The sequence below is a fragment of the Mesoplodon densirostris genome, chromosome 8, assembly GCF_025265405.1.
Source record: "Mesoplodon densirostris isolate mMesDen1 chromosome 8, mMesDen1 primary haplotype, whole genome shotgun sequence".
Taxonomy (NCBI): domain Eukaryota; kingdom Metazoa; phylum Chordata; class Mammalia; order Artiodactyla; family Ziphiidae; genus Mesoplodon; species Mesoplodon densirostris.
Genome location: NC_082668.1, coordinates 482,528 through 503,501, shown reverse-complemented (window position 1 = coordinate 503,501; position 20,974 = coordinate 482,528). Strand labels below are relative to the sequence as shown.

Genomic DNA, 20,974 nt, shown 5'->3' with positions numbered 1-20,974 from the left:
CTGGGCGCCTGGCGAGCGCGTGCCTTGCTGCCTCCCAGGACAACTGCCCCCTGGCCAGCCTCCCGCTGCTGGGCTACAGCGTGAGCCTCCCCGGCGAGGCCGACGGCATCCACAAGGAGCACGTCTTCAAGCTCCAGTTCAAGTCCCACGTCTACTTCTTCCGGGCTGAGAGCAAATACACATTAGGGAGGTAATTTCGCGGGGGGCTGCCAGGGCCCCCCGTATCTCCTCGGCTCTCCTGCTTCCACTGAGGACACCCGAGGCGAGTTTCCTGGGTCCTGGAAAGGAAGGACCGAGCACTGCTTCCAGGCTTTTAACTGGCCCACGCTCAGTCCTATTCCCTCCTTATTTGGGGTCACCCTTGGGAAGACAGTTGAGCACAAGCCCACTGGCCTCATGGCCAGAGCACGCCCCCTGCTTCCCAAACAAGCATCTGCGGGGCGGGCGGGGAGTGGGGGGTGGAGGGGGAGGGCGGTTCTGACGTTCCGAAACCTCTTCTCAGGTGGATGGAGGTGATCGAGAGCGCCAGCACCTCACCAGGGAGGGCCGGGACCCCCGAGGAGGAGGCGTGAAGCCCACCCTGCTCGGCTGAGGACAGAGCCGGGCCAGCACGTGCCCACGACTGCTTGTCCCGTGTCCCCCCTCGAGACGGGTAGTGGGCGGGCCTCATTCACAGGGACACCTGGGAGGGACACAGTCCCCCTCAAGACCCAGTCACTCCCTCAGCCCCGTGGGGCAGCAGGACTAACGCGCATGTGCGTGGACACGGGCCGGGCTCCGTGCACTGACGAGGCTGGTGCTCACCTGCCCTCTCCCCGCCTCCAGAGCAGGACCCTGCCCTTCAGGCTGGGTGAAACGGGGGTGGGGACAGGGCCCCCGCGTCACAGCTGCATGGAAGTCCAGCAGAACCCACCCTGCTGCCCACCCCACATATCTCTGCCAAGTGGAAAGTCCCCGTAATTTATCAGCCCCCAGGAAGTGTGCTGTGCTAATGTGCATGTGGTTAAAAATAAAGGGCATCGCCTGTGTGCCTGCGCGCTGCCCGCTCCTTCCAGTGGGCCACACGTGGTCCCTGCGTGCTGTGATGAGGACTTGGAAGCCTGGAGCGCAGGCTGTGGACCCCGCCCGGCCAGCACCAGCATGTCTCCAAGTCAGGTCTTTATTGAAAGTGGCAGGAACCTCAACGTTCTATGAAAAACCAACTCCTTACCCTCAGGCTATTTAGGGAAGCAAGGAAGTTCGATTTTTCTTAAAAAACAACATTCTGGCTGACACAAGTACTTATGAGAAGACACGGTACCTGATCCAACACCACAAGGCAAATCTACGACCTCCGAGGGCCATCGGGCCGGGTGGGGAGGAGGCATATCTGCCCCCCAGTCTGGGTGGCCGCGCTGCCCGGGAGCCCACAGAGGGGACGGGCCCAGCGCCGCTCTGCTGCCGAGTGTGGCGGTGGCCTGGCCACAAGGGGGCGTGGCAACGGGGCGGCCCTCTGCTTGGGGCTGGGGGCGTGGCCCGGCAGGGAGGCCCGCGGCCCCGACAGCACACGGGGTTTCCAGTCAGCGCGGTCCTCGACAAGGCAGCTCAAGACGAAGACCCCTCTCTCCCCTGTGTGCGAACCGCAGCGGCTTCAGCGGGCTGACGTCAGGTGGTTTCTGCTGTGTGAAAACCTGCAGACCGGAGGCCCCGTCACTGCTGCCGCCGCCCGGGAGTGCCGGCCGGGGTGGGAGTGCCGGCCGGGGTGGGGGCTCCGGGACACTAAGCGACGCCGGTGCGGCCGTCCCACCACCTGCCCTGTCCCGAAAGCGAGCACCCAAAGCGCGTCCTGGGCCTCCCCCCCCACCGCCCCAGCACCCTCACCTCTGCACGCGCTCCACCAGCTGAGCCATCAGCTTGTCCGAGATGCCGGGGCAGGACTCCTCAGCCAGGCTGAAGGCATTCTCCAGCTCCTCCAGCGCCCCCAGGCCCCCGCCGCTCTGCTTGTGCTTCTCTTTGAGCTGCAGGGAGACCCCCGTGCGCCTGGTCAGAGGCTCAGGCTGGCGGCCTGCCCCACCGCCTCGCCTGTGACTCGCAGCGGGGTCCCTCCACGCAGAGCTGGGACAGCAAGTCCCCGGAACGCCTGCGGGAGGGGCTCCCAGGAGAGGCAGTGGCCACCCCACCCCTCGCCTGCCCCTGCACCACGGGAGTCCTCGGGTCTTGGCTCTCTAATCACGTGGCTTCCTCCTGACCAGGGTCCTGGAAGCCCACAGCTCAGGTCTGCCAAGTGAGAGGACACAGCCAGACCCCGCCAGCCCGACCTTCAGGACTAGGCGGCCACCAGCACCGCCAGGCTGTGAGGACCCAAAGGAGAGAGATGCCCTCCCTGCAACTGGCCTGGCAGGGAGGGGCTGGAGACTGGTCAGCCCATCCGCACCATGCCCGACACTACAGAAACGGGTGCACACCTTCCAGGACACCCACCCAGCAGCCTGACTTCAGGTCCAGCCCACAGCATCAGGACCCTAAGGGGGCCCCAGCCAGCCTAGGTGGGGCTACACCTCCCCACCCACCTCCCTACCCAGACACACCAGCCCACGGCCCACCCCTCGCAGCTGGGACGTGCACACACACACACACACGCCCCACACGCATACACACCACGCAGCCCCAAAGCTGCCGGCCCCGCCCCGTGTGCTCAGGCTTCTGATCCAGCTGTCCACGCTGAGCCCCACGAGCTCCTGCCGCACAGCCCCAGGTGCCCGCACAACCAGGGGCAGTCCCCCCCCGTCCCGTTCCCCCCCAGCCCAGACATTCCAGGCCCCTGGAGGTGGCAGCATGCCTGCCTGCACCCTGACACCCCTGCCCCACGCCCGCACCCCACCCTCCGTGGAAACATCCCATCCCCCGCCCCCGGGCTCCAGGTGCCAGCAACACCCTGGGTGTGAACCTGACCACAACCCACTGCCGGCTGGCTCATGCTCCTGGGGATGCTACCGACTGCCCACAAGCAGGTGACACAGACACCGGGTCACGTGACCACTGGGGAGTTGTCCTTAAGGGCTCCCTGCCCAGGGCCTGACACCCAACACCAAGATCTAAATCTCCCAGCCTCTCTCTAGACAAGAGAGTCACCCTGTGTTTCTGGTTCAAGACAAAAGGTCCTAAGACAGTAATTCACGATCAAAGCTGCCCTGGGACCCCAGAGAACCCTGGCAGGTTTGGGAACTTAAGGGTCACCTTAGGCCAGCTTGCCCCAGCCATCCCTGGCCCTTCCACTCAGAAGGCCGGGTCCACAGGTCCACGCTCGTGGGCTTTACGGGACACAGAAAGCCAGCGCACCTTGCTGTGGCCCTGCGGGGGGCAGCATCTCTAAAGAACAGCAATACAGCCCCTGCCCCCCAGGACCCCCGGCCCGGCCCTCACCTCTCCAAAGACAGGCCGGACCAGCGTGGACAGGCACTGGGACCTGGGCTGCCTCTTGACAGGCTCCGCTGGCTGCAAACGCACGGCACGGAGGGGTGAGCAGGGCAGCGAACTCAGGCGCCCCATTTCCGGTCCCCTGGAAACCCGCCCTGGGGAGCACACGTGCCCAGGAGGCGTGCCCCCCACGGCCCTCCCCTCAGTCAGCTCTGAACAGGCTTCCACCCTCCTGGCACGGGCGCGGGGCTAGGGCCAGCCAGACCTTCTGGGGGCCATGCAGGGCCGTCCCCTTGTGCAGCTTGCCGTGCGGGCTCGGCCGGATGGTGGGGGGGAACGTCCAGACGGGGCCCTGCTCTCCGTCCTCAGGGTCTCCGTCGCTGAAGGGGGAGGGGAAGAGTCACGAGGGCCGCGAAGTGCACTTGGCCTCACGGCCCTGAACGCTGGGCCCGCGACACCAGCAACAAGCACCCAATCCCTACCCCCGAGCAGGGACCCCGCCCCTGTGCCCACCGAAGCCCCACAGGACGAGCAGGGCCCCTACATGTCGGAGTCCTCAGAGCTGGACTCCTCGCCATGGCCCTCTGACTTCCAGCGCTTGTAGCGGTCGATGAGCTCGGTGAGGAAGGAAGTCTTCTTGGTGTAGCGCGTGATGAACTTGTGCTTCAGGAGCTCCTTGGCGGTGGGCCGCTGCCGGGGATGGACACGGGTCACCAGGCACCGGGCGGCCAAGCTCCGCCCTTCGAGCTCCTGGGGCTCAGAGGCGAAGCAGCCTGGGCTGAGACCTGGGCCTCAGCTTCGCTGCTCCCGGGGTCTCAGTGAGGGACCTCCAGGTGGGAGGGGGCAACAGGGAGGCTGGGGTGGGCTGCACGCCGTCCTCGCCAGGGGGAAGCCCTCTGGAGCTTCCCCAGACCCGGCCGGGGGTTGCAGCGGAGCCCACCCTGGACTAGAAGAGGCTGGGGCGAGGGGGCACCTGGCACAGGGGAGGGGCCTCAGGCCCCATCGCCTCCCAGCTCCCAGCACAGGCCCCCCCGCCCCCCCACACACGGCTGTCCCCTGGGGCCTGGTTACAGCATGGCCAGAACCCCCCCCAGCCACGCAGGCCGGCACCTCCTGGAGCGGGGGGCCCGGAGGTGCTTACGAATCGGGGGTCCTTGTTGAGGCAGGCCTCCACAAACTCCTTGAAGGGCTTGCTGTGGTGGCCCTCCAGCGTGGGTGGGCTGTTCTTGGGGATCAGGAACAGGACGCGCATGGGGTGGAGGTCGGAGTTGGGGGGCTCACCCTTGGCCAGCTCGATGGCTGTGATCCCCAGCGACCAGATGTCGGCCTGGACAGAGAGCCACACGGGGCCACTGCAGCCGGGGCACCTTGAGCGCCCCCGCCCGCGCCCCCGCCGCCCCCACCACGCCCACCTTGAAGTCATAGGCCGACTGCTTGATGACCTCGGGCGCCATCCAGAAGGGGGTGCCCACAAACGTGTTCCTCTTGATCTGCGTGTCCGTGAGCTGCCCTGCCACCCCGAAGTCTGCCAGCTTCACGTCACCCTGCTCTGAGAGCAGCACGTTGGCAGCTGCTCGACACAGGACAGCGGGGCATCACCCTCAGTGCCACGAGGGCTCCCGCCCGCACGCAGCTGCCCGAGGAAGCGCCTCCCTCCCCGCGTCCGCCCTACGACCTGACCAGGGCCCCAGGGCACTGCCGGTGGGCACCCGTGTGAGGGGCCTAGCCACGTGCTCCCCCCAGGCCAGGCTCCAGGGCCCTCCTGGTGGTCACCTCTTATGAAAAATCCCACAGACAGCGACGGCCCTTCCTCCCAAATCACGCAACAGGCGGAGGTGACCCTGACCGTTCCCTCACTGCCAGTCACCTCCCGTCAGCCCCTCAGCCAGGTCCCTCCCTGGTGGCCTGGCCACTCGTGTACACCAGCACGGTTGCCCTAACTACACCTCACTCTCAGATCTAAGACCTGAGTGAGGCTCCATGTTTTTGGCCTAAATAGGGTCCCTCCTACGCTATGTGCAGAGATGCTCTGCCAGCACGCAGGGACACGGTACTCAGAAAGCTCTGTCCGTTACTGGCAGTGTCTTCTGGAAGACAGAGCAAGATGGAACTGCTGGGTTTCCGAGGCCACGGGGAGCGCAGGCTGGGCGCACTGAGCACCGCCAGCCCCGTGCCCCAGAGCCACCTGCCACCTCACAGCCCCGAGGGACCTTTGATGTCTCGGTGGATCTTGCGCTCCGAGTGCAGGTAATCCAGGCCCTTCAGGATCTCCCGCAGGATGGTGGCGATGTAGGTCTCCTCCAGGGGGCCCGGCTTAAGCTGCAGACACGGAGGAGGTACTCGGGCCTCCCCTGCAACGCCGACCCACCCTCCCTTCCCTGCCACCCAGAGCCAGCGCCAAGGCCTGAGCTCGACCTCCTCTCTACTGGGCGTGGGGTGACCCTCCAGATGGCGGGGGCTTCCTACTTCTTTACCCACTCTCAAGAGAGAAGTTCCAGATGCCACGTCACGTGGGTGTGGGGGAGGCCCTTTTCTGAGGACAGACACACGCTACCTTCACCTTCGCTGTAAACGTAACAGCTGAGGACGGGGTCCCAGCCACACCCCTGAGCTGTCTGCCTGGGGGAGCTAACCGCCCCACCCCCCAGAGGCCCGCAGAGGCCCGGGACCCCTCAGCACCGGCTGGGTCCCGAGGAACATCCGATGCGCCAAGACGGCAAAGGGAGGGAGGTCACGGGAACCCAGGGCCCAAGGACAACCCCCAGACAACTTCAGTCTGGCCCTGCCCTGCGGGCCACCCACCGCGCGGCCCACACCTCACCAGGTCCAAGGCGGAGCCGCCGCCCAGGTACTCCATGATGATCCACAGCTTCGTGCTCTGGTACCAGAGAAGCACGCATCAGCATGGGGCAGCCGACAAGCATGGGACCCCGACACACGCCCCCAGCAGGGGTGACTCAGCCAGGATGCCCACCGGGGACAGGCTGCGGCAGCCCAGCCTGGCTCCCCTCCCACCACGCCCCTGCTGCAGACAGACCAAGTGCCTGATCGGCAGCCGAGCCCCCTCCCTCAAAGCCCTCCTGGGAAGGGCTCCAGGCTCAGGCTGCGGGGGGCCCAGAGCGCTCCCAGCAGACGCACCCTTGCCCAGGGAGCAGGCGCAGCCAGGCCACTCCAGAGCCGGCCGACCCCGGAGACTCTGCTCACGCCCTGCCATCCCAAGGGCTCCCCCTCAGGACGAGGCCAGGCCCCTCTCTGCACGCACGCTTGGCCCTGGAGGCTATGGCTTCTTGGGGGCCCTCTCCACTGTGAAGCTGGGTCTGTGTTCACCTGTCGGGACCCCCACCCTTCAAACCAGGCCCACGTTGGGGCAGACCCAGCCTCAGCCTCCCGAGCAGACACGGGGACCGCCGGGGCCGTCCCCGTGCTGGCCACAGGGAACCTGGACGGCTCCCCGGAGGGGCGGGCACTGGCGCGACGGGCGCAGAGCAAGCCCCCAGCCCGCAGGCACCTTCAGGTAGGAGCCGAAGTAGCGCGTGATGTAGGGGCTGTCGCACTGGCTGAGCACCGTGATCTCCTGCTGGATGTCCTCGATCTCGTCCTCAGCCTCCTCCAGGTCGATGATCTTGATGGCCACCACCTCCTTGGTGCGGTTGTCGATGCCTTTGTACACCTCCCCAAACGAGCCCTTGCCGATGCGGTCGAGCTTGGTGAAGAGCTCCTCGGGGTCCACGCGAGAGTGCTGGGGACAGAGGGCGGGCCGGGCAGCCAGTGACCCCGAGAGCCAAGAAGAGCCAGGGAGCGCCCCCAGATGCTTTCCTCGCTTCCTTTATCCCTTTTCGTTCAGAAGATAAAGTTACCCTCCACACAAGGGAAAACGCCCCCAGAGAGCACGGCGAGGCCTGGGCTCTCGCCAAGAAACCAGGGCCGTGGGCAGGCAGAGGGGCGACGCAGGTCACCCCGACCTGCCCACACCCCATGCCTGGGGAGGGCCCAGCGAGGCACAGTAACGGGTTACGAGGGACGAGTCTGTGGAGCACAGGGAGGCGGGGCCGGTGAGACAACCCTGGGCGACGCTGTAACCACCCAGGAGCCAGCCTCACGCGCCCTGCCGGCTTCGCAAGAAACAGCCTGTCCACGCTGGGTCAGTGACCGTAACAGACTCCCCGGGGAAGGGACGAGGGATGTACGGAACTCTCACCGATCTTCCTGTAAACCTAAAACTGCTCTAAAAAATAAAGCCCGTTAATTAAAACAAAAAACAAACCCAGCACGCGTTAACAGAGTTCTCCCTGCGCACCTGGAAGCCACACCCCTTAGAGAGAGTCCCATTCGAGCCCACAGATCAGTCCTCACACCAGTGCAGAGCTGAAAACCGACACTTTCTTGGGTGCTTGAGGTTCAAATATACGGAAGGCCGACCCACCCAGTGCTCAAGGCAGAAGCACAAAACCGCCCTAACAGGCGCTGAGCCGCCACCTCCTTGTCCCAGAACCTGGACGCAGTGGCAGAGGGGCATCCGTGGTGGCAACCCTGCTTTGGACCCTGACCCTCGGCGCATCCCAGGCTGAGACGGCTCCGCGTGGGGCTGCGTGGGGGCAGCACCACCAGAGAGCGGGTGGGGCACCCCCGGCATCCCCCCCACCCCGCCCCGCGGCTCCCTGGGCTCCTGAGATCACCTCACTCCCGCCACCGACCACGTTCTTAGAGCCCGGAGCGGCCGCACAGGCGCTGGAGCCCTAGGACCCACGTGGGGGTCAGCAGCCCTGGGTGGGACCCGTGGAAAGGCTGGCAGGGAGCCTGGCGTTTAGTCCAGACAGAGGTGGAAAGGGTTTTCCAAGCCCCACCGGGCCTCAAATCCACCAGGACTCACGTCCCTCCAAACCCCAAGCACCATCACCCAGAGGGCGTCTCGGGGGGCGCCCACCCAAAGCGGCGGCGTTAAAAGGCATGGTCACCACTTGCTCGGCTGCTAAGCGCTGTCCGTGCTGGTGCTGAGGGCGGGCCCATCTCAGGGCAGCTGCGCTCACCAGGTCCGGAGGACACAGCCCTGGGGAGCACAGAGCCCACGTGCACCCCTCGGGTTCACGCCCAGGCAGAGCTCTGTTTGCGGCCCAGCTGGCTCCAGACTGAGATGACGTGTCAACCCCAAGTGGCCAGCAAACTGCCTTCCCAGGAGAGGGCGGCAGGTGATGGGGCCTCGGGGAGGGCTGGGCCAGCGAGCCTGGGACACAGCCCCCTTCCGCCTGCCCCTCCGCCAGTGCCCCTCGGCTCAGCCAGCCCAGGAGGGCCTCTCGCACCCCTGGGGGCTGGTCCAGCAAACCACTCACCCGCAAGCCAGCCCCAGCCCCCGCCCGAGCCAGGGCTGGCACGGCCCCGGGGACGCCTCCGGTCCAGCCGGTGCTCCTTCTGCGGTGGTCTCACAGAAGACCCAGGGGAGGTGGGCCGAGGCCCGGCAGCACTAATGGGCACCGCTGCCCCTCCCGCTCTCGGGCCTCTGCCAGCGACACACGCTCCCCGCCTTCTCCACGCGGGGCGGGGCTGGGTCTGGTCCCCCGCAGCGGCCTGACCAGGGATACCCCAGGCAGGGCGCCCAGCCCTCCACGGCCCTGAAGTGGGAGACAGGGCAGACCCCTAACCAGATTCCAGGCTCGGCAGGGAAGCGGGGAGCCCTGGCCCCAACTCTGACCCTCTTTGGGTCCCCACCGCTACAGGCCAGTCCCCTGAGCAGACAGCGTGACAGGAAGGCTCCTGGCCGTGATCCCAACCCTACAGGCACATCACAGACACAACCTGCTCACAGCCCTGCCGGGGGAAGGAGAGACAAGCGCTCCGGGGCCTGCGTCTCAGGCTGCCGTTCCTGACAACACGCGTGGTCCGGACAACTGCTCAGGCTGCTCGCTGGGCCCAGACCCTGGTTCTCTGAATCAGCCCTGGGGCTGCCAGGTCTGCGGCCACCACTTGGCAGTGTGTCTGTATGTCCACCACTTGGCAGTGTGTCCGTATGTCCACCACTTGGCAGTGTGTCCGTATGTCCACCACTGGGCAGTGTGTCCGTATGTCCCCCACTGGGCAGTGTGTCCGTATGTCCCCCACTTGGCAGTGTGTCCGTATGTCCCCCACTTGGCAGTGTGTCCGTATGTCCACCACTTGGCAGTGTGTCCGTATGTCCACCACTGGGCAGTGTGCCCGTATGTCCCCCACTTGGCAGTGTGCCCGTATGTCCCCCACTTGGCAGTGTGTCCGTATGTCCACCACTTGGCAGTGTGTCCGTATGTCCACCACTTGGCAGTGTGTCCGTATGTCCACCACTGGGCAGTGTGTCCGTATGTCCACCACTGGGCAGTGTGCCCGTATGTCCCCCACTTGGCAGTGTGCCCGTATGTCCCCCACTTGGCAGTGTGTCCGTATGTCCCCCACTTGGCAGTGTGTCCGTATGTCCCCCACTTGGCAGTGTGTCCGTATGTCCACCACTGGGCAGTGTGTCCGTATGTCCACCACTGGGCAGTGTGTCCGTATGTCCACCACTGGGCAGTGTCTGTATGTCCACCACTGGGCAGTGTGTCCGTATGTCCACCACTGGGCAGTGTGTCCGTATGTCCACCACTGGGCAGTGTACCCGTATGTCCACCACTGGGCAGTGTGTCCGTATGTCCGTCCATTTAGCGATACGTCTGCCATTAGCGTCACCCTCCAAGATGAGGGGTGCCCAACGGCCCCCATCCACCCCACGATGGGTGGCAGCCAATGTGCACGCGGTGCTCCCTGCAGCCACCCAGAGCCTGTAGGCAGGGCAGGAACCAGCTAGGCAGGGGCCTGACCTGCAGGGCTCCCCCATGGGCTGTGAAGGAGCACACCCACTGCCCCATGCAGGGGCCACCTCAAAGGGCCACAGTGACAACCATCTCAAGAGAAAACAACGTCCTGTCAGGCTTCCTGCCACCAACAAAGACCAAGTCTCTCCACCCCTAAAAGGACAAAAGGGGCTTCCTTCCTTTGGGGTCTCTTCCTCAGCTCCTCTGGGCCTGCGCTCCCTTCCCCGGGCATCTGATCTGGAGGCCCAGGCCACACTCCGAGTGCCATCAGCACACAGGTATAGGGGTGGCTCAGAGCTCCAATTTCTTATTTTGGGACCCACGGGAGCCACTCCTATAGCTCTTTATAAAAATAAACTCGAGCCAGACTTCCCTCCCAGCATCTTAGTCATGTAATTTAAGACACAAGATGTCACTGATGAACGAAAACCCACCAGCTCACGTCAGCGTCAGTGAGCAAGCCCTGAGGCCCATCTGCAGCCACAGCTGGTCCAGGATGCCCTGCCCAGCAACTGTGCGAGGCGCTCCAGGTTTCTCCAAGGAGCCCAGCTGGGTCTGGAGCTGACCCCGACCCCAGCCCCGCCGCCCACACACAGACCCACACTTCCTGTTCCTCCTGGGCACCCATCCTCAGACTCAGCCCACGGAAGTGCGCCTGAGCGCTATGTTCTCTTTAGGAGGAGCCCCCAACACCTTACAGCGGTCAGCCTAAACCACGCTGGAGCCGACAAGATAAGGAAAACAAGACCCAACAGCTAGGACTCAGGAACACCCGACTGCCAGGGTGGTTCACCTCACACCAGCTTCGGGTCACACTCGATTTGAACTAACGAAAGAGGGGGAAAGGTATGGCCCAGAAGCCCAGACGCTGGCTGCCCCGACGCTCATATCCAGAACCACACAGCCTCAGGGCACACTGGGGGGGGGGGGTGGTCCCCAGGAGTCAGGCAGTTAACATGCAAAGCCAGATGCCTCAAGGTGGCTGGGAATTATGAGAACCAATCAGCCAAAAAAGAAAGTGGGCGCTTTCCAGGCAGGCACCTCCAGCCCAGGCGCAGCCCTTTCCAGACCCCTCGAGAAAACACGCACACACGTGTCCTCGGCTTTCCCTGCACACCGACTCTCCTAACAGCTGCTAAATCCCATTCCCAGCCCCTCTCGTCCCCCCCACCCCAGCCCCTGCCCCAGCCGGACACAGCCAGCGCCCCTGCCCAGGCCGAAGCTCCATGTGGACCCCGACCTTCCACGTGCCTCCAGATGCGCAGACCCAGGTTCCTGCGGGCCGGCCCTGTTCCCAAGATACGTCTCTGCATGCCCTCCGCTGACCCTGCACTGTGGCTCTACGCTGACAGGCTTAGAGACTCCTGCCCCACAGAACGCTGCAAGCCAGCCAACCGGAGTCGGCCCTGCGCCCACCAAGACTGAGCACCGCAAGACTGCTCCCCGCTTTGCCCACGGCTGTGCATCACAGGGCTCCCCACGAGCTCCTCCCTTCGAACCCACGTACGCCTTAGGAGAGGCTGCTCTTCGGAAACGCCAGGACGACTTTCAACAGACAGTCCTTGGTGAAGCGCCCTTTCTCAGATCCTGCAGCCAGCGCTCTGTGCCAGGCGCACGTGCACCGACGACACACACGCCCGCGGTCCAGACGCCCCCCTTACCTGGTTGGCAAATCCCCTGAGGTGAGCCATGTCTGCGCGGCCCTCAGACCATCCGCTGCACCGCCGGGAGGCCCCGAAATCCCGCCTGGAGGCTCTGGAACCCGGCTCACCCGCTTCAGTCAACTGCAGGGAGACCAGGCCTGCTTGGTGCCCTGTTCCGGGTACACGGGGCTCCCCGCTCCCCCGGGACCCGGCGGCCGCCCCCTCCTCCAACCATCTGGGGACCAGCTGGGGTTGGGGGCGGGCTGGAGTCAGAAGGAATCCTTCCATTCCTCCGAAGGATCCCCACTGCCGCGCTCTCCTCTTCGCCCGGCCCAGCCCAATGCCTCCCCGGAGGAGCTACCCAACACCGGGCACTCCTCGTAGCCCCTCACACCTCCGCCCCCGGCCCCCGCCCTTCCTTCACACCCCGGACCCCCGCCTGGACCCCCGCCCCTAACCCCTCCCCCAGTGCCCTCTCCGCGCCCCACCCCCACTGCCGACCCCGCCCCCGGAGCCCTCCCCCCGCCCCACTCCCCCAGCCGCCCGGCCCCCTCCCCAACCGCCCCAGGCGCGGGCCCGCCCGGCAGCGCGCCCACCTCCGGGGGGCTCCATCCCGGCCTCCCCCGGCCCGCTCCGCAGTGCCCACGAAGGCTCCCACCCGCAGCCTCCGCTCGCCCGGAGATGCCTGGGCCCTCCAGTCCGCGAAGCAGCGGCAGTGGCGGCGGCGGCCGGAGAAAGCCCGGCGGCGGCGGCGACGGCAACGGCGAGGGCGCGCGGCGTCGTGGCCCAGCGCGGGGCTCTCTGGGACACCGAGTCCCTCTCTCGCCCTGCGCCGGGGCGCCCGCAGGCGCTGGACTACAAGTCCCGGCAGGCCACGCGGCGGAGCAGTGTCGCGGCCCGCAGGCGCGCCGCGGAGCTCGCTGGGACTCCGAGTCTGGCTTCCTGAGAAGCTCGGGCCTACGTCTCCCGGCAGGCCGCGGGACGGGGCCGGGACGGGGCGGCCGTGGGGTGGGGCCGCCCCTCCGCTCCGCCCACCCCGCCCCGCTCCGCCCTCCCCCCCCCCCGCCCTCCGCCTTCTGCCCTCGCGCTGCCCCTACTCCTCCCCGCACCTGGGAGCACCTGGCCCTGGGCTCCCGCCCTGTCCTGCAGGCCCGCCCCTTGCAGCATCGCCGGTCGGGGAGGGATGACTGGGTCTGGACGTGCCCGGGAACACTATTCAGCCTGAAAGAGGGAGGCGGTTCTGACACAAGCCACTGCCTGGATGAACCTTGACGACGTGGCAATAAGTGACATAAGCCAGTCACGGAAGGACACATACTGTTTGATTCCACGTATGTGAGGTCCCGAGAGCAGCCAGATTCGTAGAGACAGAAAGGTGAAGGGTAACTGCCAGGGTGGGCGTATTCAGTGCGGGCAGAGTTTCAGTTTGGGAAGATGAAAAGAGGTCTGGAGGTTGGCTGCACAACTGTGTGAATGTATTTAACGCTGCTGAACTGTACACTGTTAAGATGGTACGTTTTATGCGACCTGTATTTTACCACAATTAAAAATAAATAAAATAAAATGAAATAAACCTATCACAAAGGGACAAACACAGTATGACTTCACTTAGATGAGGGGTCAAGAATAGGCCAATTCAAGAGACAGAAAGTAGAATAGAGATTTCCAGGGCCTGGGGGAGGGGAAAACGGGGAGATATTACCTAATGGGTACAGAGTTTCTGTTTGGAGTGATGACAAAGTTCTGGAAATAGACAGTGATCATGGTTACACAACATGGTGAATTCACCTAATGTCAGTGAATTGTGCACTTAAACATGGTTAAAATGATACATTTTATGTTCTTCATATTTTACCACAAATTTTAAAAGAGCAATGATAAATTGGATTTCATCAAAATTTTTGAATTTTGCTTTCAGAAAGACATTATTAAGAGAATGAAAAGACAAGCCATAGACTGGAAGAAAAAATTGCAAATCACATATCCAACTGTATGTACTGAGAATATATAAAGAGCTCTCAAAAATCAACAGTTAAAAAACAAACAACCCGGGCTTCCCTGGTGGCGCAGTGGTTGAGAGTCCGCCTGCCGATGCAGGGGACACAGGTTTGTGCCCCGGTCCGGGAAGATCCCACATGCCGCAGAGCAGCCGGGCCTGTGAGCCATGGCCGCTGAGCCTGCGCATCCGGAGCCTGTGCTCCGCAACGGGAGATGCCACAGCAGTGGGAGGCCTGCATACCGCAAAAAAAAAAAAAAAAAAGAAACCCAATAAGAAAAAATCGAGAATAGACTTCAACAGACACTTCCCCACAGAGGACACATGGATGGCAAATAGCACGTGAACAGATGCTCAACATCATTAGCTCTCAGGGAAATACAAATTAAGCCCATAATGAGATACTAACTACTCACATATTACAATGGCTAAAATAAAAAACGCTGACAATACCAAGTGCTGACGAAGATAGGGTGACGAACTATCCTGGTTTCCTAGGGGTTTCCTGGTTCCAGCACTGAAAGTCCCTTGTCCCAGGAAACCCCTAGGTCCTGACAAAGCAGGATGGTCGGTTACTCAGGGTGAGGATGCAAGCTGGGACATAGGCCGTCGATGCTGAGAAGGCAGAATGGTGCAGCCACTCTGACAACAGCTTGGCAGCTTCTTAGAAAGTCAACCTGGGGCTTCCCTGGTGGCGCAGTAGTTAAGAATCCGCCTGCCAGTGCAGGGGACACGGGTCCCAGCCCTGGTCCGGGAAGATCCCACATGCCGCGGAGCACCTAAGCCCGTGCGCCACAACTACTGAGCCTGAGCTCTGGAGCCTGGGAGCCACAACTACTGAGCCCGCGCGCCACCACTACTGAATCCCATGCGCCTAGAGCCTGTGCTCCGCAACAAGAGAAGCCACCGCGATGAGAAGCCTGAGCACCGCAACAAAGAGTAGCCCCCGCTCACTGCAACTAGAGAAAAGCCCATGCCCAGCAACGAAGACCAAATGCAGCCAAAAATAAAAAAGTTTATTACTTAAAAAAAAAAAAAAAAGTCAACCAGACACTTTACATAATGACCCAGCATTGCCGTTCCTGGGTACTTACCCTGGGGAAATGAAAACCTACCTTTACACAAAAACCTGTACATAGTGAGGTGGATGGACCTAGAGTCTGTCATACAGAGTGAAGTAAGTCAGAAAGAGAAAAACAAATACTGTACGCTAACACATATATATGGAATCTAAGGGGAAAAAAAAAGGTCATGAAGAACCTAGGGGCAGGACGGGAATAAAGACACAGACCTACTAGAGAACGGACTTGAGGATATGGGGAGGGGGAAAGGTAAGCTGTGACAAAGTGAGAGAGTGGCTTGGACATATATACACTACCAAACGTAAAATAGATAGCTAGTGGGAAGCAGCCGCATAGCACAGGGAGATCAGCTCGGTGCTTTGTGACCACCTAGAGGGGTGGGATAGGGAGGGTGGGAGGGAGGGAGACGCAAGAGGGAAGAGATATGGGGACATATGTATATATATAACTGATTCACTTTGTTATAAAGCAGAAACTAACATACCATTGTAAAGCATTATACTCCAATAAAGATGTTAAAAAATAAATTAAAAAAAAAAAAACCTGTACATAAATGTCTACAGCGTGTCTATTCATAATCGCCCCAAACTGGAAACAACCCAGATGGCCTTCAACGGGGTGAGTGCATAGACCGTGGTCCATCCCCACCACGGAGCACCACTGAGCAATAAAAAGGAACAAAGCACTGATACTTCTGCAACTTGAGGGGCCATAAAGGCATCATGTGAGAGAATGAAGCCAGTCACAAAAGGCTGTGTACGTGGTACAGGGCTCCATTTAAGCGACATGGGCACAAGGACGCAACACCAGGGAAGTAGAACTGAGCAGTGGCTTCCAGGGCCTGGGGTGCAGCCTCGCCTACAGCGGAGCAGCGGGAGGGGGCTTCCGGGCCATGGGACTGTGTTGGAGATTACGCAAATCCATACAGGCAGTAAAACTCATAGAACTGTACACTAAAAAAGGCCATGTTACTGTATTTTTTTTTACAAATAATTTTTTTACATTGACAATAATTCCTTAATATCAAATGTAGAGTCAGTGTTCAAATTTCATATATATGTGCATGTGTATATATGTGGTTTCAGATGTGTGACTACACACAGTTTGTTCAAATCAAGATCCAGTAAGGCCCACACGTTATGCTCCATCTCTGGTCTCTTTTTCCCTTCGCCATTTAGGTGCTGAAGAAATCTGGCCACTTGTTCTGTGGAGGGGCCCAGACTGCGCTTTGCTGATCGCCCCCCATCTCACCTGCTCCTGTCCCCTCCTGGGACTTCACAGGTGGACTCCAGGCCCCATGGCTTCTTGTGAGGAGGTGCAGGTCACCTTTATCCAATGGCACACGCACCCCAAAGGGGGAGGACATAGCATGTCCCCTTGGAAAGTCCTGGGGCCCGGGGTGCTGAGGACACCCCAGCGGGTGCCCAGCCCCTTCTCACCACTCAGGCGAGCCCCACCCACAGCTGAGTGGCTCTTCCCTGAGGCTGTGCAGAAGTGGGGCTGGGGGAGGGTGCAGCCCCCCAGGGACTCCTCAGGAGGGGTACTGAGAAACCGAGAGAAGGGGGAGGTTTGGAGACAGAGGAAGCAAGGCTGCCTCAAAGCCAGAGAGGCCGGGGCCCAGGACCTGAGATGACCCCCCCGACAGAACCAGCCCCTGCCCCTCCCGAGCGCCCCTCAGGTGGAAAGAGCCACACCTTCAGGGACGGACCAGCAGCCTCCCTGGGCCTGTGCACTTGGCTGTGGGACAACCAGCCTCACTACGCGCCCCTGTCCAGTGCCAGACCTCAAGGGTGTGACCGCCCCATGCTCTGGGAAGGGGCTGCTCACGGGGTCTGTCCCTCGAGGGAACCCCAGCTGGGACTCAGGGATCAAGGCCCACAGCCTGGGGAGGCCGGGCCTGATCCTGGAGCCGCGCTCCTCCCCTTTGTCCAGCTTCCTCTTCTGCCCAGGGAGCAGATCCGTACAGCGATGCAGGCCTGGGAATTGGGGAGGGGCCGGCCCACTGGGGGCTGCCCCGGTGTTTAGTCCAGGGCCCCCTCGCTGTCCTGATGCTGCTCCCCTGACAGCAGCCCCCGTGTTCATGGCAGGGCCTCCTGAGCATCTTCAATCCTCAGGCAGCTGGTCCAGGATGCGGCCCCCGTGGAGAATTTCTGAACACCTGCGGGAGAGAGACAGAGAGAGACAGAGAGAGAGAGAGAGAGAGAGAGAGAGACAGATACAGAGGGAGGAGAAACGGCTGGACTCGAATATCTGATAGGAATTTCTTTTATTTATTTATTTATTTATTTATTTTTATTTTTGGCTGTGTTGGGTCTTCATTTCTATGCAAGGGCTTTCTCTAGTTGTGGCAAGCGGGGTCCACTCTTCATCACGGTGCGCGGGCCTCTCACTGTCGTGGCCTCTCTTGTTGCGGAGCACAAGCTCCAGACGCACAGGCTCAGTAGTTGTGGCTCACGGGCCTAATTGCTCCGTGGCATGTGGGATCTTCCCAGACCAGGGCTCGAACCCGTGATACCTGCACTGGCAGGCAGATTCTCAGCCACTGCGCCACCAGGGAAGCCCCTCTGATAGGAATTTCTGTAGTCCAGAAATGGACTGGAATCTGAAAGCAGTGGCCTGGGTGGGTCTCAGTCCTTGGACGTCTGCGTTGGGCCTGGAAGCAGGCAGGGTGGGGCAGGGCCCCAGGGCAGGAGAGCCACGCCGCAGAGACAAGGCTGAAACCCCCAACAGTGCACAGGGGTGTGAGATCGGGGCTCCTGCACCCTTGGGTTTGCTGCCTGGATGGGGCTGGGAGGAACCGGTGGGCACTCCCTGTTGGGGTCTGCAGGGGAAGCTGAGAGGCAGGGCCCAGGGGGAAGTGTCGGGAGCCCGAGGGGCCTGAGTCAGTGTCTCCCGGACAGGGGACCCCAGGCAGGGACCCGGGAGAGCCGGCAGCTCTCCCACCACCAGGTGCTGCTGTGGCCCGGGTGCAGCCCTGGCTGGACCCTGGGTCGCCATGCCCTCCCCGCAGAGAGTGGTCTCAGGTCACCTCTGGCCAGTCAACTGTGTCAGCCTGGACCTTCCGTGTCCCAGCCCAGTGCTCTTGCCCCCTGGAGGGCCACTACCTCGGGGCAGGAAAGGCCGAGCTTCCCCACCTCCCTCCCTCTGCTCGGGAGGTGGCCACGGTGGGGACACTGATCCCGAAGCTGAGTCATCAGTGCTGGGAAACTGGCCCGGAGAAACCTGGCCCAGGAACAGCTGCAGGAGAGCCCAGAGCCAGGCCGCCCCAGGGACCCTGGGAGACCAGAAGAGCAGCCTGTGCTTGTTTTCACCCAGGAAAGCTGCCGGGGCACAACAGGGCAAGGCCGCTGGGGCCGGAGGGCCCTGCGGACACCTGTGCCCCCAGCTGGGCCCCCCGCCCACGGGACACTGGGAGCCACTGCGCCAAGGGAGGCTGGGAAGGTGCTGGAAGACTCCCAGGGCTAGAGCTTGGGCGATGGTGACGGAGGGGGGCTGTTGTCGCCCACCCCCAGGGCTGGGGATTCAGCCTCCGCGGGAAACAGAAACACCAAGCGGCTTCCAAGAGCCTGCCCTTAAATTTTCAGGAATTTTGTGAGCGGGGTGTTACCGTCATTAGCAAAAAATTAATTATAAATACTTAGAATGAGTTATGTTAGAAATGCATCCCTTCCTAACCATTTCACTCCACTTTTCTTCTCCGTCTGTGCCTGAGCGCATCAGCACAGGGCAGCCCTCCAGGGCTGTGCTGCACGTCAGCGATGGCACCCTGGCCACGGGGGTGGGGGGGATTGCACCACGGGACGGGGCAGACCTACAGCTCAGAGCCCAGCTGGCCCCTCCTGGGGGGTAGCAGTTCAGCCGCCTGGAAGGGGGCGCACAGCTCGCTTGGGTGACGGAAGCGTGTGGCAGAGGCAGAAACAAGGAGTCAAGACGACAGCTGGGCACCAGACTCACACCAGTCTGCTCCGACTGCCAGGAGAGACCCACAGCCCCGGAGGCTTAGAGGACAGACATTTATTTCCCACATCTGGAGGCTGGGAGTCCGAGGTCAAGGCCGAGGGCAGCAGGGTTGTTTCCTGGGAGAACCCTCTTCTCGGCTTACAGGCGGGCAGGTACCTTTTTGCCATGTCCTCACATGACGGACAGACAGACAGAGAGCTGGAGCCCTCTGGTGTCTCTTCCTGGAAGGGTGCTAATGCCATCGTGGGGACCTCATCTAACCCGAATTACCCTCCAAAGGCCCATCACCTAACACCACCACATTGGGGTCCAACATATGAATCTGGGGGGGACACCATTCGGTCCGTAATGTTCTAGAGGAATATGCTAGAAACACAAAAGCAAAGGAAAAGGAAAGCAGATCCAGCGAACAGTGGGCAGGCAGGTATGGAGGGGAGGTGCAGGTGAGCCTCCTGCAGGGAGGGGCTGAGCCTGAGGGAAACCCACCACAGGGAAGATGCTGTGGGCCAGGAAGTCTCCTCTCTGCCTTCAAAGGGCTCGGCAGGGCTGCCACCTAGAGGCTGCATGGCCCGATGAGGAAGTGGTAGGGAACCACTGAGCAGGCCGCTTGCCTGAGTTCTCTCACAACAGGAGGCCCCCAAAAGAGACACAGTGCTGACGCCACGGCCAAAACTGACCGGGAGAATTCGGGAGGGGCTGGAAGAGGGAGGAGACGCCCGACCTCCCAGAGCCCTTCTCGCTGGAGTCCATCCTGAGTGAGAGATGCGCGCGCCACCAGGAAGGACCCTGAGTCAGGCTATGGGCCAAGCAAGATGACCGACCAGAGGCAACCCGGAAACTCTAAAACCTGAGACCACGAGCCACGTGGAGAGCAGCCCTCCTGGGCCCCTCACCCTCCTGCCCCCCCCCCGGGCGCCCCTTCCCAATAGAGTCTCTTGCTTTGTCAGCACGAGTGTCTCCTCGGACATTTCATTTCCGAGTGTTAGACAAGAGCCCGCTCTCGGGCCCCTTCCTGCAACACCAGGACACGGGCAGCTGGAGCGTTGGCGGCTGGCCCTTCCCTGGCCCAGGTGCTGGGGTCGGAGGACACAGGCAGCAGGCCAGGCAGGGCTCAGGGTGGCTGCACAGGACGGAGCCGGCTCAGTGTGGGGACAGGTGGACGGGCGGGCAGGGAAGATTGCCGGTGGACCTTCCTGAACTGCACCGAAGGATACCACCCAGGCTTCCACTCGAGGCCATGCTCATCAGGCCGGGGATCCCGGGGGCGGACGCTTGGAGGGGGCTTCTCTGCCACCAGAGCTTGGGTTCTCCTTTGCGATGCCGGGCCCAGGGTCCCAGTGAGGAACAGTGCTTTCTGTCCCTGCCACCCTTTCCTGGCCTGACCAGGCTCCCCACGGCCTGAGGATCCCAGTCGCAAGGTGGCCCTGGTGCTGGTGTCAGACTGTGCCAGGACCCCGGGTCCGGGGCCTGGCATTGGGGTGAGGCACCCAGGCCTCTGCTCCACGTGCGCCCTCTTCCAGCCACACTGGTGTCGAACTGACTCACGTCAGGGGTGTCGGAGGAGCACATTCCGTGCAGGGACGGTGGGTGGCAGGCGTAGGTGGGCCTGGAGCTGCCTCCCGCTGGGTGCAGGTCCCTGAGGGAAATCGCCAGGCCCCGTGGGCTGCAGCTGGCGGTGGTGCCCTCGTGGAGAGTGGGTGGCGAGGGTGCTGAGGCCGTGCTGGGTGGTGGCAGGTGGGGCCTGCCTGGCCGCCTCTCCTTGGGCGGAACGGCCCCTCTTCCAAGGACATGGCAGGTATCACGGGGCCCCCAGGGCTGTCCCATCTCAGGGTGTCCTGGGGAACAGGGAGGACGGGGTCAAGCTGCCCCTGGCCTCAGGTGCGGCACGGAACCCGGGCGGTGAGCCCTTCAGGCCAGAGGACCTGCCGGGTCCCCCCGCCAGCCAGCACCCTGCTGGCACCTCAGGGCCTTGGGGTCTCTCTGCCTGACCCGCAGACTTTGACCCCTGCTGTCCACACGCGCCCTCTGAGCCTCAGCTTCCCCTCTGTCCAATGGGGACCGTGAGTGGACCCCCAGCTGAGTGCG

The 20,974-nt window shown here is 62.4% G+C and overlaps 2 protein-coding genes across 2 annotated transcripts in view; one reads left to right on the top strand and one right to left on the bottom strand.

The window, feature by feature from the left end:
• Positions 1 to 1,028, top strand: part of FARP2 (FERM, ARH/RhoGEF and pleckstrin domain protein 2) — an 88,969-nt gene extending 87,941 nt beyond the window's left edge. Inside the window, exons 26-27 of the mRNA XM_060105720.1 lie at positions 39 to 190; positions 503 to 1,028. Coding sequence (XP_059961703.1) covers positions 39 to 190; positions 503 to 572 — 222 coding nt within the window. The 3' untranslated portion in view covers positions 573 to 1,028. The remainder of the gene's footprint in view (positions 1 to 38; positions 191 to 502) is intronic.
• A 117-nt stretch (positions 1,029 to 1,145) lies between these two features.
• Positions 1,146 to 12,620, bottom strand: STK25 (serine/threonine kinase 25). Its single transcript, XM_060106412.1, has 12 exons — positions 12,448 to 12,620; positions 11,870 to 11,992; positions 6,905 to 7,135; positions 6,218 to 6,274; positions 5,607 to 5,715; positions 4,809 to 4,966; positions 4,538 to 4,723; positions 3,941 to 4,086; positions 3,662 to 3,776; positions 3,403 to 3,474; positions 1,861 to 1,997; positions 1,146 to 1,670 (listed from the first exon to the last, which is right to left on the bottom strand). The coding sequence occupies exons 2-12, from the start codon at positions 11,897 to 11,899 to the stop codon at positions 1,631 to 1,633; spliced, it is 1,281 nt and encodes a 426-aa protein (XP_059962395.1). The 5' UTR covers positions 11,900 to 11,992; positions 12,448 to 12,620; the 3' UTR covers positions 1,146 to 1,630.
• Positions 12,621 to 20,974: the final 8,354 nt, after the last annotated feature.

What these genes read in the sequence shown, in the direction of transcription:
- STK25 (XM_060106412.1), bottom strand. Translation starts at nt 11,899, where the DNA reads ATGGCTCACCTCAGGGGATTTGCCAACCAG. An exon ending in GATCCACCGAGACATCAAAG is followed by an intron (nt 4,967 to 5,606) that starts GTCCCTCGGGGC and finishes TGTGTCGAGCAG; the next exon opens with CTGCCAACGTGCTGCTCTCA. An exon ending in AGTCGGCCTATGACTTCAAG is followed by an intron (nt 4,724 to 4,808) that starts GTGGGCGTGGTG and finishes CTCTCTGTCCAG; the next exon opens with GCCGACATCTGGTCGCTGGG.